Source organism: Ahaetulla prasina, chromosome 10, assembly GCF_028640845.1.
Source record: "Ahaetulla prasina isolate Xishuangbanna chromosome 10, ASM2864084v1, whole genome shotgun sequence".
Taxonomy (NCBI): Eukaryota; Metazoa; Chordata; class Lepidosauria; order Squamata; family Colubridae; genus Ahaetulla; species Ahaetulla prasina.
Genome location: NC_080548.1, coordinates 14,704,028 through 14,722,726, shown reverse-complemented (window position 1 = coordinate 14,722,726; position 18,699 = coordinate 14,704,028). Strand labels below are relative to the sequence as shown.

Sequence of the window (18,699 nt, the reverse complement as noted above, 5' to 3'; positions counted from 1 at the left end):
ATCCCAAAGCATCTTCCTTCATTCCTTCCTTCCTTCCTTCCTTTCTCATTCATTCATTCATTCAATTTCTATAGCTGCCCAACTTAACCAAGTGACTGGGAAGCTTACAATTCTAAAATTATAAAATGATTTATCTTGGTTGGATGAAGAAATCCCTTCTTTTTAAATGAACTAAAAATGGAAAGACTTAAGAACCTAATAGCCAATGATTTGCAGGGCAAGGCCTCTTGCATAACCTACACAATGATGGCAGTATATGAGGTCTGTTTGTAATATTCACTATAGTGCAAACAACACCTTCTTATCTATAATTGTGTGTGTGTCATAGGGCAGATCCATACTTTCTGCCTGACCTATTTCCATTGTGAAGAAAAAGGGTCTGTATTAGTGACGAAGGACACATGGGAATGGTATGTATGCAGACATCCGGGTAAAAATGGAATTAAGAAGGAACAGTTACGAAAAGGAAAAGGCAAGCACTGAGAGATCAGTCCAGATAGGAAATAGCCAGCAAAACGTAACTTTCCTGTAGGGGTGGGAAGGACAGAAACAGGGAACCAACCAATCAATCTCATAAAAGTTGTATTCTGAATGGAGTTTCAGCCCAGCCCAGTTGCCACTTCACTAATCTGGACTGGAATTTTTGAAGTTAGGTTAAGAAACATCCAGGAGTAGCATGAGAGACAAGCAACTTAGGCTGTGGTGTGAAACTACTCAGAATCATTCCACCCAGTCATTAACACACTGGTTTGGATTTACCTTCAGATTGGAAAGCTGCCCAAAGTTTTTAGCACAGACATTGCACTCATATCTAATTTTGCCATTCTTCCTGTTCAGGGGGTATGACTTGGATTTGTTGCCTTCTTTTGACATTGAGGAATAGTTTTTGGGAGTACTGAGGTTCACAGGCTCATGCTGACACAAAGTTGGAGAAGCAGCTTGCAACTGTTGACTTCTCAAGCCATGAAAAAGGGTTGGATTCTCATAATTACAGCCCAGAAGTGAAAATGTTCCAGCATAGAAAGAGAACAGATTTGGAGATTTTTTAGCATTGTATTTTACTTGAGTCAAGATGGGAAGATAGACATCATGATATATCCTGGGATATAGAGGTTGTTTCTCCATCATATCCCGGGAAGATAAACTTTGAGATTTAATCTTCCTTGAATTGGTTAGTGATGGACCTGATGGGAAGCTGAGATCCTGAGACACCATTTCAGATTTAGGGTAATGGGCAGTAGTGGTGCTGCAGATACGACAATAGGTGTTGGGCATTTTGCCCATGTAATGACATTCTGAACAGGGTGAATACTTGTTCCAAATATTATGTTCCATCTGTGATGAATTCATTGAGTTGCATGGACTAAATCCATGATGCCACTGATTTTCTCTTCCCATATTTCTCTCTCCCGGGAGACCAAGCATCTCTTCTGCAAATTCAAACATGGATTCTGTGCAGGAACTCTTCATAGGCTGTTTTCCAACTCTGTGAAAGTCATCTGTCATAGGTTTTATGTTTTTGTGGCCTGTTATCTTCCTTGATGGCACATCCTGTTCAACATTTTCTTCTTCATCTTCCCTTTTGTCTTTCATGGTGATTACTCTGCACTTTTTCTTATCTTTCGAGTCAATCTGCGGTGGATGAGAGGGCACCTCAAATGAAGGTTCTGTTGGAAGATTTTTCAAGTTTAGACATTCTGTGAAGGAAGAATCAAAGTTACTTTTTACTAGTCTCACTTTGACTGACAATCAGATCTCTATCTGTGCTTGAGATGTTGTGAAGCAGAAGTCTCCACCCTTGGCAACTTTAAGCCTGGCAGACTTCAACGCTGGGGAATTCTGGGAGTTGGTCCACCAAGCTTAAAATTGCTTTAAGCAAAAAAAAATTAAAATTGCTTTAATTGGAGACCCCTGTTGTAAAGCATTCTCCAAAAATTTTTAAACTCTTAAAAGGAAAAAAAGACAGCTACTTTTCTTTTTTTAGTAAATAACAAATAATATAAAATAAATTAGTTTTGATTACTGTTTCTTCTAGAGAAAGCAACTATAGTGGATTACAGGAAATACTTATTTCTTCTAATTTCCTCATTACATTCTATTTTCTTCTCTTTGTCCAATTGTTCTTGCTGGAATGCATTTTATTTTAAGAAGTAGGTAGACTCCAAACACAAGCCTATGACTATCTAAATTAGTAAAATGAATGTGATCTACACAGAATAGTATACTGTAATATAACACAGGCACAAATCAAAAACAGTAACTGTGAAGGAAACAAAGAATACAAGCAATAGTTTCCTCTTAACTACCTATTAAAATATAAAACATATATACCAGTGATGTCTAACCTTTTCGGCACTGAGTGCCAAAACTGGAGCGCACACGTGCTGGAACACCGGAACCTGAAAGAGAGTAGCTAACCAGTGCGCATGCGCTCAGTGGCCAGCTGCTGTTCCGGGTTTCGCCACGCGCATGCTCACTGGACAGCTGGTCTTCACGCGACTGAACTTGGAAGAGCTGCTAGCGATGGCGAGCGTGCCCACAGAGAGAGCTCTGCGTGCCACCTCTGGCACACGTGCCATAGGTTCGCCATCATGGATATATACAATACACATATCTATATAATGTATTACCAAGACTTTAAGCATTCAGCATTTCAGAAAAAAATAGAAAACACTTTATAAATGAAGCATACTATACTAGTAATGTTCAATTTCCATGTGTTTCTGTTACCTTTGATTAACCTAGTACAAGAAGCAGATGAAATACGGTACTGAGAATTGAACACATATTTGGTAGTTTATTCTTTTAAAATTAATGGTTACTGTGACTTTCTAGATGTTGGCAACTACAGTTTCCATCACCATAGCCATGTAGGCTGAAGCTCATGGGAATTTGAATCCAACAGTACTTGAAAGTGCTCCATACCCAACTATCTTTAAAATAGCCTCTGCTTTTAGTTTTTTTTATCTTAAATAATTTTTTATTTCCATTTTTCAACATCATATTTATGTACAAACTATTATCCATCATTAATCATTAATTTTTATTTATTACTGATTCAGGCCTGCCCGACTGCCACTTCCTTACTACACAACCTCCCTCTCTACCCTCTACTACTTTCCCATCCTTCATCCCCTTCACTTTACTACTTCCTCTCCTCCTTCTCCACTCCTCCCTTCTTCCACCCTATCTAACCCTCTTATTCCCCTCCTCCTTCTCTACACTTTCCTACCTACTTTCTTCCCTCCTTCTACTCCTCTCTCCTTTTCTTCCTGAAATGGCAGTCGAGCATCCCCAATATCATTTTAAATTTTTTAATTTCATATCTTCAAAAATTACTGTACATTAATAATCAGTCCATGTATCACTTGTTGATTCATTTCCCCTTCCCCTCCTCCCCTTCCCCCCAGACTTCCCAGAGCAAATACCGGGTATTATAACCAACAATCACAAGCTAAAGTATACAAAATATACATAACCTCCCACCTTAAAAAATTTAAAACTATAGATCCCCTCACAATAAAAATAAAAAGATAGGAAAGAATAAGAAAAAAAAAGAAAAAAAAAGAAAAGAAACAATACCAACTTCACATATTACTTCTTCTTACAGTCCATTTTTAAAATTAATCCATCTTCTCAAATTCAATTTTTTTTTCCACTTGTATATTCCTTCAAATTTCATAAGTCCATAAGTGCTTTTAGTTTTGCAGGGTCCTAAGTCTGCAACCGCATAAAGTATAAGCTTGGGACTCAGAGGAAAAAAAAACCCAAAGCTAAATTTAAGATAAAAAGCCACTATCATGGCAAGCATCAAGGAATATCCCTCCTTCAGTGGAAATCATCTAACCAAAGGTGATTTGAAAGCAAGAAAATATGATCAGGGCTCCATTGCACATAGCTGGTAGATACTACAATTAAGATTTTTTTTCCTCACCATTCAATTGTGTCCAATTCTCAAATACTGCCTGATTTACTATACTATACTACCTTTCTTGGCAAGGTTTTTCAGAAGTGGCTTGCCATTGCCTCCTTCCTAGGGCTGAGAGAAAGTGATTGGCCCAAAGTCACTTACCGTATATACTCGAGTATAAGCCGATCCGAATATAAGCCGAGGCACCTAATTTTACCACAAAAACTGGGAAAAACTATTGACTCGAGTATAAGCCGAGGGTGGGAAATGAGGCAGCTACTGGTCAATGTAAAAAATAAAGATAGAGCCAAGTAAAATAACATGAATATTTATTTGAACGAAAAACAATAAAAGTGCAAAAGGGGGAAGGAGGATTCCCAGCTTTAGAAAATTTAGAACTACGCCGCCTTTGGTATGACCTGAGCATAGCTCATAAAATTATCTGCTACAATGTACTTCCTATCAATGACTACTTCAGCTTCAACCACAACAATACACGAGAACACAATAGATTCAAACTTAAAGTGAACCTCCAATCTAGATTGCAGAAAATGTGACTTCAGTAACAGAGTTGTTAATGCCTGGAATGTGCTACCTGACTCTGTGGTCTCTTCCCAAAATCCCCAAAGCCTTAACCAAAGACTATCTAGTATTGACCTCACCCCATTCCTAAGAGGTCTGTAAGGCGTGCATAAGAGCACCAGCGTGCCTACCGTCCCTGTCCTAATGTTCCCTTTAGTTGTATTCCTTTTATGTATTCAATTCATGCTTATATTTATATAATTATTTAATATGTATTTGACAAAATAAAATGAATGAATGAATGAATAGAATAGAATAGAATAGAATTTTTATTGGCTAAGTGTGATTGGACACACAAGGAATGAATGAATGAATGAATGAGTGAGTGAGTTACTTCAACAACATTGTCTCACAGAAATTGACAATACAACTGCAAGCATGAAAATGAGTCCTCCTTTAGCTTCCAAGGGACCAGGGTGCCTCTGAAGGTCAGTGCTCTAAGCACTAAGAACGCCCAGCACAAATCTAAGCCTGTATGCACACCAATAGTGAAAATACCCTGCACAGTGTCTCTTGGCAGAGAAGGTTAATTTTCATAGACGTTGGGGTGGCTCTTTTTTTTTTTTTTTTTGGCAGGGCAATAAGGGTCTCTAATATCATTAAACCCAAGTGTGAGGAAAAAGACAGCAGCTAAAATGTTAAGGCCAGTTGTGTGACCTTCTCCAATACAGTTGGCCTGGCTGTTTGCCAAAACTTAAAACACCCTCCCATCCCCCCTCCCTGCTAAAGCTTCTTTCTTAAAACAATTGTGGTCTTTGCCTTTCATTGTGCCAATCGACTTTAGAAGTCTGTGTGTGTGTGTGTGTGTGTGTGTGTGTGTGTGTGTGTGAGAGAGAGAGAGAGAGAGAGAGGGAGGGAGGGAGGGAGTGCAAAAGGGGGAAGGAGGATTCCCAGCTCTAAACAAAGGGAAATCCCGGAATGCCAGCGCGAAAGGTGGTGCTCACGTTCCTCCTCCCTTGCTCAAAAGCCCCAACATGATATTGGAATTGGATGCCATTATATACCTGCTGAGGGGATAATTTGAATAACTTGAAAGATATAAAAGCTCTAAACATATTTGTTTAAAAATCTAAAATCTATACTTAAAATAAATGAATATAAAGTAATAAAGTTCTTTAAAGTTGTAATTCACTTTGCTGCTGAAAAAGAAAAGAAGCTTAACACCTTAAATGGTATTTATTAACTGAAATATCATCAAATCAAATATATAATGAGGTATATTATAATGACCTTTGTTTTCAGAAAGAAGCATGATGGAAGTTTTTCAATAAAGGGAAATATAGAAAAACTTAGTGTCATGCTCATATATCATCTTTACAGATGTTGTTAACACTATACTATGGCAGCATATGATGGTACAATGTTTCAATCAATTTCAGGATGAAAAACTCATCAATGAGGAGGAGGTATAATTTATTAACCTTGTATGATATCAGTTTCTCAAGGACTCTAGAAGGACCGAGGAAGAAATCTCTGCCCCTCTCACTTTCCCTTTCCAACCCAGCCTTCCAAGGGACCTTTGAGGAGAAATCTCTGCCCCTCTCACTTTCCCTTTCCAAGGCAGCCTTCCAAGAGGACCTCTCGAAAAGAGCGAAAGCTTTCTCCTGGCCGTTTTACCACCACTACACCCTCCACGCCGGCCATCCTAGGCTGGGTTAGAAACAAGGAGGGGGAAGTTCAAGGACCACATCGATGGCACGAGCTCAGATTGCCGGCTGGGGATGATGGGCGCTGCAGTGCGATCTCGGGAGAGACTAGGGGGGAAGAAAGAATGACTGTTTCGCCACACCCTAGGATTGGGAAAACATTGACCCCCTTAGTTGCGGGAGAAGGGTTGCGCTTCAAAGCGGTCGCCTCCATCCATCAATCCATCCTTCCTTCCTTACTTCCATCCATCCATCCTTTTTTTTTTCCCAGCGAGCGGTGCGTGTGTGTGACATGCAAGCAAGACGTCTCACGGGGCGTGTGTGTGTGTGTTTGTGGTGGGGGTCTCGTCCCAGCCACCCACCCACTCGCTCCCTTTCCCTCTTCGGGCGTGGGCTGTTCCCGTTCGCCTGGCCTCCGTCCTCCGATCTCCTGCGCTGGGAGGCGGCGGCGAGCCAGCGGCAACCGGGCACCGCGGACTTTGGCAAGGAGGAAGGTGGGAGGAAGCGGAGCTGCCGGCTGTGGGGGTTGAGGCGTGCAAGAGGTGGCGTGGAAAGGCCTTTTGTGTGTGTGTGTGCGTGTGTGCGCGCCTGTGTGCCCTAGGGAGGCGGAGCTGCCGGCTGTGTGGGGGTTGAGGCGTGCAAGAGGCGCGCCTCCTCCTCTTCCTCCACGCTCGCTCCTCTTGCACGCCCTCAACCCCACCATCCCCACCCTCTCCGCGTGAAGGTCACCTCCTCCCTCTTCCAGGCGGCGGCGGCGGCGGCTCGGCGGGCGCCACAGCCGGCAGCTCCGCTTCCTCCCACTGGTCCCAGTCCAGCCGAGCGGTGAAAGCGACATGCGGCGCCGCTCGCTTTCACCGTTCGGCTGATTGGGACCGGCAACAGGTCCGCGGGCGGGCGGGGAGCCGCCAGCCTTCTCGGCCGACGCTTTCACCGTTGAAACCCTCCTCCCTCAGCCGAGAAGGCTGGCGGCTCCCCGCCGCGCGGACCAAGCCAAGCGGTCCCAATCCAGCGAACGGTGAAAGCGGGCGGCGCCGCATGTCGCCACCGCTCGGCTGGACTGGGACCAGTGGGAGGAAGTGAGCTGCCGGCTGTGGCGCCCGCTGAGCCGGACCCGAGCCGCCGCCCCCGCCGCCTGGAAGAGGGAGGAGGTGACCTTCACGGGGGGAGAGGGTGGGGGATGGTGGGGTTGAGGGGCATGCAAGAGGAGCGCGCCTCCTCCTCTTCCTCCACGCTCGCTCCTCTTGCACGCCCCTCAACCCCACCATCCCCACCCTCTCCAGCGTGAAGGTCACCTCCTCCCTCTTCCAGGCGGCGGCGGCGGCGGCTCGGCGGGCGCCACAGCCGGCAGCTCGCTTCCTCCCACTGGTCCCAGTCCAGCGAGCGGTGGCGACATGCGGCGCGCTCCGCTTTCACCGTTCGGCTGATTGGGACCGGCAACAGGTCGCGGCGGCGGGCGGGGAGCCGCCAGCCTTCTCGGCCGACGCTTTCACCGTTGAAACCCTCCTCCCTCAGCCGAGAAGGCTGGCGGCTCCCCGCCGCGCGCGGACCAAGCCAAGCGGTCCCAATCCAGCCGAACGGTGAAAGCGGGCGGCGCCGCATGTCGCTTTCACCGCTCGGCTGACTGGGACCAGTGGGAGGAAGTGAGCTGCGGCTGTGGCGCCCGCTGAGCCGGACCCGAGCCGCCGCCGCCGCCTGGAAGAGGAGGAGGTGACCTTCACGCTGAGAGGGTGGGGATGGTGGGGTTGAGGCGTGCAAGAGGAGCGGCGTGGAGGAAGAGGAGGAGGCGCGCCTCTGCACGCCTCAACCCCCACACAGCCGGCAGCTCCGCCTCCCTAGGGCACACAGGCGCGCACACGCACACACACAAAAAGGCCTTTCCACGCTCACTCCTCTTGCACGCCTCAACCCCCACACAGCCGGCAGCTCCGCCTCCCTAGGGCACACAGGCGCGCACACGCACACACACACAAAAGGCCTTTCCACGCCACCCTCTTGCACGCCTCAACCCCCACAGCCGGCAGCTCCGCTTCCTCCCACCTTCCTCCTTGCCAAAGTCCGCGGTGCCCGGCCGTCGCTGGCTCGCCGCCGCTCCCAGCGCAGGAGATCGGAGGACGGAGGCCAGGCGAACGGGAACACTGCACCACCAGGGCTTCCCGCCAATGCACAGCCCGCCAAGTTTGCGCCGTCCGCCCACCAGACACGGGAATGGGGGCGGCCTGGGGCGACAAATCCCGCGAGACCTCGGCGGGCCCGCTCCCGTCCCTCCCATGGAGTCCGTTCGGTACCCCTCCTGTGCGGGTTCCCGAGCGTGAACTCGAGTATAAGCCGAGGGGACGTTTTTCAGCACAAAAAACGTGCTGAAAAACTCGGCTTATACTCGAGTATATACGGTAGCTGGCTTTGTGTCTAAGGCAGGACTAGAAGCCAGTTTCATCTACCCTGAAGCTTTAACCATTACATCAGACTGGCCGGCTGTAATTAATTGCAATTAAATTATCTCTATATAATTAATTATGGGTTAAACTGCAATTATAGCTGTAATTATAATTATAAACAAGATACCGATATATGGTATCGGTAATTCTAGGAACTGTAATAAATCCACAGGTTGTGTAGATTTTCTCATAGAGCAGGGCTGAGATTCTGTGGCTATTCATATCTTGCTGGACTAGATCTCTTGCTTTCTACATTATTGGCCATATTAATGGACTGCCGAGTTGTGGTTCAGCAGCCTTTGGAGATGCACAGATTTCCTACCCCCATCCATCTTGAATAGCAGAATGTTTGTTTGACTCAATATGTGAGAAAGGTAGGTCTTCCTTCCCCATCTGACTGAAAATGGACTGCCTAATGCAGGGGACTCCAACCTTGCCGACTTTAAGACTTGTGGACTTCAACTCCCAGAGTTCCTCAGCCAGCAGATTTGTGGACTTCAAAGCTGGCTGAGGAACTCTGGGAGCTGAAGTCCACAAGTCTTAAAGTTGCCAAGGTTGGAGTCCCCTGGCCTAATGGATGGGGAACAAGGCTGTTTTTGCCGGAATTCTTGTTCTTCAAGAACAGTTCCACAGAGTGTTATGACATTCTCACCTGGCTCAGGTGTAAGTTCCCTTGGATACAAGTCCCGTAAAAGCCCAGTTTCCCCGTGAGTAGGACAAACCAAAAGTTCCATCCCTGCTAAGATGGGAGTTGTAGTATAGAAAAAGATCTCCAGGTTGTGCTGGCAGGCCACCAGGTTCTGAGCATGATAGGTGGGAGCTGGATTCACATAACACATCCAGTTACTGAAAAAAGGGTCACTCACATCAACAAAGTGGTGAAGTTTTCCTTCTGCAGAAAAAACCTGAGCAAGAAAGAGAATAGAGAAGTATTAGGAGATATTTCTTCAAACTGATTTGTCAGAGTGCGCATGGCGTGACTATTTTGAGACAAAATAGGGGCAAAATACAGGGGCAAAATACAGTAAACAGAGGTTTGTCTTTCAAATAGTGGTTTATCTACAAGGAATATATACATACATGTACTAGGCAAAGTCAGGCAAACAATCATCAACTATAGCACACATGGAGAGAGAGAAGCCTTAACAGAGCCTCTCTTATAATACCATCTCTTAAAGTGGTAACAGTCAAATAACCCTGCTGACTCATTACTACCATTGTATCAGCATTACAGCATCATGGCAGCTGGTCACTCTTAAAGTATTTCCCTGATATGATTCTCTTTTTAAATTGGAATCTGACACAATGCAATACATGTTGCAGATACTGTTTGTTAAATGCTATGCTTGGAAGTCAGTGTTTCACAACCTCAGCCAAGATTTTTATGGATCCTGGCCACTTATGAAATTTAAATTTGGATGACATACCATTGTTTAAAGCAGGGGTATCAAATTCGATTTCATTGAGGGCCACATCAGGGTTGTGTTTGACCTTGGGGACCAGGGTGGGCATGGTCAGGGTGGGCATGCCAGCTTGACGTCACTCGTGCTCGAGGCTCCTGTGGTGGACTGAGTGCTCTGCCAGCAAAAATGGCCTCCTGCAACCCTCTGCCAGTGAAAATGGAGCTTGGGAGTGCAGCCCGTGGTCCTTGCAAGCTCCGTTTTTGGTTGCGATGGCTTCTGCAACCGTCTACCAGCAAAAACGGAGCTTAGGAGGGCCACACACTGCCCTCCCAAGCTCCATTTTTGCTGGCAGAGGCACCATGGGCCGGTCCTTCATTGATTCCAGGGCAGCCCTGCGGGCCAGATCTAACCACCCCGCGGGCCAGACCCAGCACTTGAGTTTGACACCCCTGGTTTGCTTATTTGTAGCCTATGACTATCATTAAGTTTTTTTAAGAAAATGTTGGATAACCATCTGACTGAGATGGTGTAGGGTTTCCTGCCTGGGCAGGGGGTTGGACTAGAAGGCCTCCAAGGTCCCTTCCAACTCTGTTGTTATATTATATTATATTATATTATATTATATTATATTATATTATATTATATTATATTATATTATATTATATTATATTATATTATATTATATTATATTATATTATATTATATTATATTATATTATATTATATTATATTATATTATATTATATTATATTAAGTGGTATGTCATTAAGTGTTAAATTTGTACCCTATGACTATCATTAAGTGTTGTAAGTGTTGTACCTTGATGAAGGTATCTTTTCTTTTGTGTACACTGAGAACATATGCACCAAAGACAAATTCATTGGTTGTCCAATCACACTTGGCCAATAAAGAATTCTATTCTATTCTATTCTATTCTATTCTATTCTATTCTATTCTATTCTATTCTATTCTATTCTATTTAAAGAAAGACACACAATTTTGTTTATTTACATAATATAACATCTTGCTATGTAACTTGTTTCAGGATAAATATTTTTTTGGTCAGAGCATTGTATGTTAAACCCTATAGTTCATGGGTGTCAAACTCGATTGCATCACATGACGCATTGCGACGTATCATGACATTTTTTGCCTTAGCAAAGCTGGGGTGGGAGTGGCTTGCGCATGACGCATCTAGCCCACGGGCTGCCAGTTTGACACCTCTGCTATAAGTTGTTTTACCTGGGCTGAAGGAGAACCATTTTCCAATGATCAATCCTTACCTTCCAAAAGTGTTTCCGGTCTACATGATTGGGAATATTTTCTCTGGAGTAGATCTTCCCAATCAGTGGACCAAAGTATGTACCTTCAGGAATGTACTCTTTGCTGATCACAGCTTTTATCTGGGGGAAAAAATGGAATTGGTCAAAATAGTGAAGGCTTGCTTCACCTTTTTATATTCTTCCTTGCACATTATTTGAGGATGCAGAAAAGCATTTCAAGATAACATATTCTGTCTGCAGCTTTTTGGAGCAGTGATGCAAGTACAAATAGGTAAAGTCAGTTCTCACGAATGAAGGCAAATATAGGTGTCCCAAAATAACGTTGCAAGATCCAATCTGGGTCAGTCGCCAGGACCAGAGGTTTAGTTTTCAGAGCTTTTGGACTCGTGCTGGAGCCCATCCTCAGGAAACCTCTCTGGGGTGAAATCTACTTACCTTCCTTAACGGTTCAGAAATGTACACGCCGTGCGCACAGACAGTAAAAAACATATTACCGTATATACTCGAATATAAGCCGATCCGAGTATAAGCCGAGGTCCCCAATTTTACCCCAAAAAACTGGGGTAAACTGGGGACTCGAGTATAAGCCGAGGGTGGGAAATGAGGCACCTACCGGTCGTGAAACCCTCCTCCTCGGCCGAGAAGGCTGGCGGCTCCCGCCCGCCCTCTCACTGCACCGGCAGGGCTTCCCCGCGCTAAAGCAAAAGCCCGCCAAATTCACGCCGGCCGGTATAATGTGAAAAAAAGAAAAGAAAAAAAACCTCGAGTATAAGCCGTATATACTCGAGTATAAGCCGAGGGGACGTTTTTCAGCACAAAAAACGTGCTGAAAAACTCGGCTTATACTCGAGTATATACGGTACTTCCTGGTTAAAACCAGGAAGTAATGACACCCGGGCGGGTGAGTGGAGCTTTGCTTTGCCATCGCTACTGGATCGCCGAACCACAGGCCATGATCACTACCAGATGGCGAGATCCAGTCAGAACCAGAAGCATTTCACCCCTAAACCTCTCTCACCAAAATGAGGTGGAAAGTCCTGCAAAGTCAGATCTGCCTCTCTCTATCTGTCTTGTCTCTCCCCCACTAACCTCCAGCTAGGTGGCAGCACTTAGCTGATTTTACATGATTTTGGCTGACTTCTAAGACCTAAGCAAAGTTGAATCTGATTAAATCAATATTGTAAAAGATCACCAGAAAATCTCAGGGATGTAAGATAAACTGAGAAATGGAAAAAATGTTTAGGAAGAAAGCATTGGCAAGTCTGTTTCTATATAGGAAGTGAATTGTATGGATGTATAAGCGAAGACACAGGCAGTCAAGACCAACAGCAAGATTTTTCTCTGTGCTTGTATACGTGCCCGTGTGCACATATATTACATACACTCATGGGTTTTATGAGAGGTAATCTGAGCTCATGTACATATAAAAAAATCATGGACATGGGCTGGACCTATGATCCTTGCTGGATTCCTTGCAGACATACTGTTTTTTCTTTTAATCGAAGTTATGAAAATCTGCTAAAATTCTGAAGTGAGGTAAAAGTGGCTGTGGAGAATTCTGATTTCTACAATAGTCATTCTAATCAATGTTTATGGTTTGATTTCTCTTATGAGGAGTCCAATTGTAAAGATTTATAAACTTTACATATTGCTTTTGGGAATAAAGGAGCAAACAAGTATTCTGGCCCTAAAGAATACCTGGAAAACAAAGTTTGTTTTTTTTCCACTTAAGTGCACAGAGATAGGTTGGGCTGAGGGTGAATCAATGGCTGGGTTTCCCTCAGAGGTGAAATGTAAAATTTGTTATTACCGGCTTTTTTTTTTTCCTTTAAAAGAAAAAAAAGCCTCTGACGATCAGGCAACTCAGCTGGGATCATCAGAGGAGCCTTTTAAAAGATTTTTTTCTACAACCTCTTCAGCTGAAGAGGTTTTAAAAACCTCTGACAATGCCAGCTGAGCTGCGCAATCATCAAAGGCTTTTTTTTTTTACTTTTAAAAGCATTTTTTCAGCTGAAGAAAACATGATTTTAAAAATTAAAAAAAAACAACCCTCTAATGAGCATGCAGCTCAGCTGGGCATGTGGGGGTGGGGATTTTTGCTACCGGTTCTCTGAACCACCCGCCGCCATCACTACCAGATTGGGCGATCCGGTCTGAACCGGGAGCATTTCACCCCTGGTTTCCCCATTAACAGCTGTTTGATATGAAAAACGTATCTGCATACAAAGAAGAACCTAGATATTAAAGGAGAGCTGGTTCATTTACTAGGGATTTCCTGTTAACATTGTGGATCTGTGTTAAACCTGTATTCATTCAGAGCTGTCAGAAGAATGGGGACGCATTGGTTTTCAGATTACTTGTAATGAAAGTGTTATAAAGAGTTATTTATTTGCTATAAAAAACGAAAATGATGAAAGCTAGCAGCGGTGCAGATTGGAGAGGCGGCGTTGTGTGATCTGGGAGTTGTCTAGGTGTGGAGAAAATGTATCAATAGTAGTTAGAGGAGGACGAGAATGTGTAATTGTGCACAGTTGAACCAATGGAATCAATGAATTAAATGGTCTCTTGGGAGAGAGAATACTAGTAGTACCTTGTTGTTGCTGTCATGCTTGAAGTCCAGATTGACGGGTAAAGAAATTTGAGCTGGGGGATGCATGGAGTATGGCCCATAAAACTGGTCCTTCGCAACATAGGTGCATGGCTCCTGAAATGCAAACTCCCTCCAGGGAATCCTGATTACCTCCTTCATTCTTCTGTCAGTCCAGCTACCATATGGAGAGCAGAACCTGGAGCAACATTTGTGGGAAGAGTAGAAGAACGCTTAGTTGAATCCTTGGAACGAGAGGAATAATAACCCTTTCATCATGTGTCTAGTTGATGTTTTGTTCACCAATAGTTCAAATTATTATGTGTTTGTTTTTGTAACCCCAGTTAGAATGGGCATGACGAGGAAGGGATATAAACCTCAGAATGAGAAAATCAAAAGGTGAGCATTTGAAAGGAAAGAAAGGAAAATAGAAAATAAAAAGTAAAGATGCTATCTTCCAAAATTTATATTGCACTGTGTCTGGTGATGCAGAAGATTTTAGATTATAGATTCAATGGTCCCCTTTACATGATAGTTTATACCAGGAGTCTCCAACCTTGGCAACTTTAAGATTTGTGGACTTCAAAGCTGGCTGAGGAATTCTGGGAGATGAAGTCTACAAGTCTTAAAGTTGCCAAGGTTGGAGACCCCTGGTTTATACTTCATTATTTCCTCTAAAATGTGGTAAGCCAACCCTGCTATGTTTAGATGCTATATATGCTCATTGAACTTGGTTGTGTTTCGTCTCCAAGTCCTATCCTATTTTAGTAATAGGTTGCCTTTGTTTGTTCTGTTACATGTAAATTTGGAAGGTGTATCTAAACAATGACATGATATGAAATATATCGATGTATTGATAAGTACCGTATATACTCGAGTATAAGCCGACCCGAATATAAGCCGAGGTACCTAATTTTACCACAAAAAACTGGGAAAAACTATTGACTCGAGTATAAGCCTAGGGTGGGAAATGAGGCAGCTACTGGTCAATGTAAAAAATAAAGATAGAGCCAAGTGTTCTATTTCTTAAAGGGAGAGGAAGGTGTAGGGAACCCCACCACGGTCTGATTAATTAAGATGACGACATAATGAGTGCGAAACGTCGAGGCATTCTGATGATTTGCACGCCTTGGGTCTCCTCTCCTATTTAATCTTTAATCTTTCAGGGAAGGCAAAAGATTCGCCGCCGTTCGGCGAGGGATGCTGCTCTGCCTTTTTTTTTGGCTGTGAGTGTGGCCGGGGTGGAGGGGGTGCGGTGAAGTAAGATTCAACAGCGGCAGGGAGGAGCTGGCTCTGTGTTTGTGTGTGTGTAGTATGCGCGCGTTGGCCGCCCTGTTTCCTGGTGCTCTGCTCCCTGACCCCAGTGGCAGTCCTTACTCATTGCACTGTTCTCTTCCTTCTTCGCTTTTTCTCTCTCCCTCTCTGTCTCTCTCTCTCTCCCTCTTTCTTTCCTTCTCGTTCCCCAGTTCAGAGCTCGGACTGCTCTTATTTTCACTCCCCCTTTTCTTTTCTTTTCTTTTCCTTCCTTCCCTCCCTCCCTCCCTCCTTCTCTGCCTCTCTTTCGTCCCCCCCCTCCCGGGATCCTTGCGGGTCGAAGGTTCTGCCCTGCCTTACACCAGCCGCCCACCTATGCCAAGGTCTCCCTGGCTTTTCGCTCTCTGTAAGCAGCGGCTTCTCGGCAGCGTCGCCCCACCGCGGGCAAGAGGAGGCGAGTGAGAGGGGCGAAAATGCCGAACGCCCCTCCGCCCCGCCCCTCCGCCGACCACCGCCGCCGCCATCAAAAGCGGACCCGAAGGCGCAGGAAACCCTCGAATGTGCCGGCAGGGTTGTTCTGTGTTCCTCATGAACGGCGGGTCTCAGCAGCTGGCAAAGGCTGCAAAGAGAACCGCCCGTTTCCCCGTAAGGGACCTTGGTCCTTCCGCTCGGCGTCTTTCTTTTCTCCTTCTCCCCGGAGGACGGGAAAACTCTCCCAGACCTTCTCGAGATCGCTGGATTCAGTCCCTGGCTTTGTCTTTTGAATGGCAAATTCAACCCGCGTCCTTGGTTGGGGAGGCGAGGCGAGAGGAGGCGGGCGAGAGGAGGCGGGAGAGGAGGCGAGGCGAGAGGAGGCGGGAGAGGAGGGCGGAGGGCGAGGCGAGGAGGACGAGTAAGAGGAGGCGAGTGACAACGCCCCTCCGCCCCCACCGCGGGCAAGAGGAGGGCAGTGAGAGGCGAAATGTCAACGCCCCTCCGCCCCCCGCCCCCTCCGCCGCCCACCGCCGCCGCCGCCATCAAAAAGCGGCGGAAGAAAACGCCGGAGGCCAGCCGCCACCTCAAAACGAGCCGGCCGAGCTGGCAAAGCATGCCGGCAGCATTTGGGCTCGTCCTGCCGGCCCAGCTGCAAGGGTAGACTCGAGTATAAGCCGAGGGGGCGCTTTTCAGCACAAAAAACGTGCTGAAAAACTCGGCTTATACTCGAGTATATACGGTAAATATTTCCTTGGTCTCTTTTCTTATGGATAACAATAGTCACTTGTGTTCATTAGTAATAGTTCTTTCCTATATTGAGAGTGCTTTTCGGATGACAATATATGACTTTCTGGGGTTAAAGTGTTAACTTCTTGCTATCTATCAATACCATCCCATCCTATTAAAATATGCATCCACACTAAAATTTTAATTTATACAATTGTGCACAAACATATGTGTTCTAGATTGCTTGATAACTTTTATCATGTTATGATTTAAGAACTAAAACAATTGGCATTTATTAACTTTCTGTAATTAAAGCATGCTCCTTTTCATAAATTTAGACTAATTACCGTATATACTCGAATATAAGCCGATCCGAGTATAAGCCGAGGTCCCCAATTTTACCCCAAAAACTGGGGTAAACTGGGGACTCGAGTATAAGCCGAGGGTGGGAAATGAGGCACCTACCGGTTGGGGAAACCCTCCCTCCCTCAGCTGAGAAGGCTGGCGGCTCCCCCGCCCCGCCCTCTCACTGCACCGGCAGGGCTTCCGTCCGGTAAAATGTGAAAAAAAGAAAAAAAAAACTCGAGTATAAGCCGTATATACTCGAGTATAAGCCGAGGGGCTTTAAAAAAAAAAAACTCGAGTATAAGCCGTATAGACCCGAGTATAAGCCGAGGGGACGTTTTTCAGCACAAAAAACGTGCTGAAAAACTCGGCTTATACTCGAATATATACGGTACATGAGTCCAATTGTAAATCCCTTTGATAATTGAAATAATATTAATTAATCTGCATAATTGGCTAGATAATGGAGATATAGAGGGCTATAATGGATTAGTGTTTACTGGAAACTCAAAACCACAGTCTACGTTGCTAAATTGAAAATCCTGCCACTGCCTTGTATTTAATTCAGCAATAAAAATAAGTAAGAATGAACTGAAAGAGATGGTGGGCTAATGTCTGTGCCAATATAATTCCTGAAAGTCTCCCCTTCTGCTTCAGGGATTATCCTAAGTGGGAAGCATTGTCATGAATTAGATTTTGTGTTGTAATGGTTTCATGGAGACATACAGACTGGTGCCATGATGGCATTACAAGCAATGTTGTTGGAATCAAGGGGGAAAAAATCCTCTTTAAAAAAAAAAGAAGATGCCAAAATAACTGCTGAGTGAGTAAATCTGCCCATTTGTTGTTCCGCTGTAAAACAAAAACGTATTGGATCAATTCTGTTGGCTGGATTACTCTGATGGATTCTTGGAACTGCCTTTGAAAACTGACTGGAATTTTCAGCTGAACCTAAATACTAATTTGTCTCGATACTGGTTGAACTCCACAATTCCAACCTTATCTCAACTCTGTTTCCATTTTGTTTCTAATTCCAGCCTAGGAGCAGGTAATTCATATCTACAAATACTCATGTATCTGCAAGTAACATCTTTTTTTTTTTTTTTTAAAGACTGAAATTCTAATCTATTTTAATTAAACTCAATTGGCTCCCACTACACAATATTTTGAACTGAAACTCACAAAAGGCTTAATATTCTGCTAAGGATGTCATAATGTATTGTCATTGTATACATGCAAATCTAAGCAGTGTGACTTTTTGTAATTGACAGATGGAAATTTTATCAGTGCACAGATTTTCTAAGGGCCATCTAAGAATTTTTTGTGTGTGGTACCCAGTGTCCTGATAAACACTGGGACCACCACAGCCGGTTTATGCCACAATCTTTCATCTTTAATTTTCATATCCTGACATTGTAATAATAATAGGTATTATTATTCTTTATAGCTACATTAATGTACAACTGGTCTATGTAGGTAATTTATAGTTTTTCTGCTACAAGACCAAGAAAAAAATTGTCCTAATTGATAAACTATGGTTCAGTTAACATTATCTGAAGGCAGTCATTAAATTACGAGCTGAATTCGTATTTCAATCCCCCTTATTTGGTGTCTTGCAAATACTGTATATATACAATGCTCAAGTGGCTTTCTGGTTGAGAATTACTGGTGTTGGAGTTCAACACAGTCTATAATAGCTAGACTCTGTTCTTATAAAAGGCAAATAGTATGTTATCCACTCAGTTAATTGCATTCTCATTTATAATGAGAGTATGTTCATTGCTATATTCTGTGATTTAATCTGTGTTCTTACTTGCTATTGCATTCTCTGCAATAGTGGGATGCCTTTTATTCCCTGCATTTCACTTTTATCTATGATAAAGGTGAAATGCAGGGAATTTCTGGAATTCACCTGGAATGAAGAGAAGTCTCTTCCCTGTGCTCTTTTCATCAGTACGATTCTGACATCATGTCCTGGCAATCATATTTTGCATTGATATTATCTGATGAAGGATTACAGGATCTTAGGCAAATGTTTATAAGACAAGGTTTTAC

The 18,699-nt window shown here is 44.3% G+C and overlaps 1 protein-coding gene and 1 long non-coding RNA gene across 2 annotated transcripts in view; one reads left to right on the top strand and one right to left on the bottom strand.

Moving 5' to 3' along the window:
* LOC131204806 (uncharacterized) overlaps positions 1-18,699 on the top strand; it is a 47,652-nt gene that overhangs the window by 14,832 nt on the left and 14,121 nt on the right. The gene's annotated exons all lie outside the window — the stretch shown is intronic.
* ZNF683 (zinc finger protein 683) overlaps positions 1-18,699 on the bottom strand; it is a 31,879-nt gene that overhangs the window by 1,870 nt on the left and 11,310 nt on the right. Inside the window, exons 2-5 of the mRNA XM_058196387.1 lie at positions 13,849-14,044; positions 11,259-11,378; positions 9,226-9,478; positions 760-1,697 (exon numbers count right to left, since the gene is read on the bottom strand). Coding sequence (XP_058052370.1) covers positions 760-1,697; positions 9,226-9,478; positions 11,259-11,378; positions 13,849-14,044 — 1,507 coding nt within the window. The remainder of the gene's footprint in view (positions 1-759; positions 1,698-9,225; positions 9,479-11,258; positions 11,379-13,848; positions 14,045-18,699) is intronic.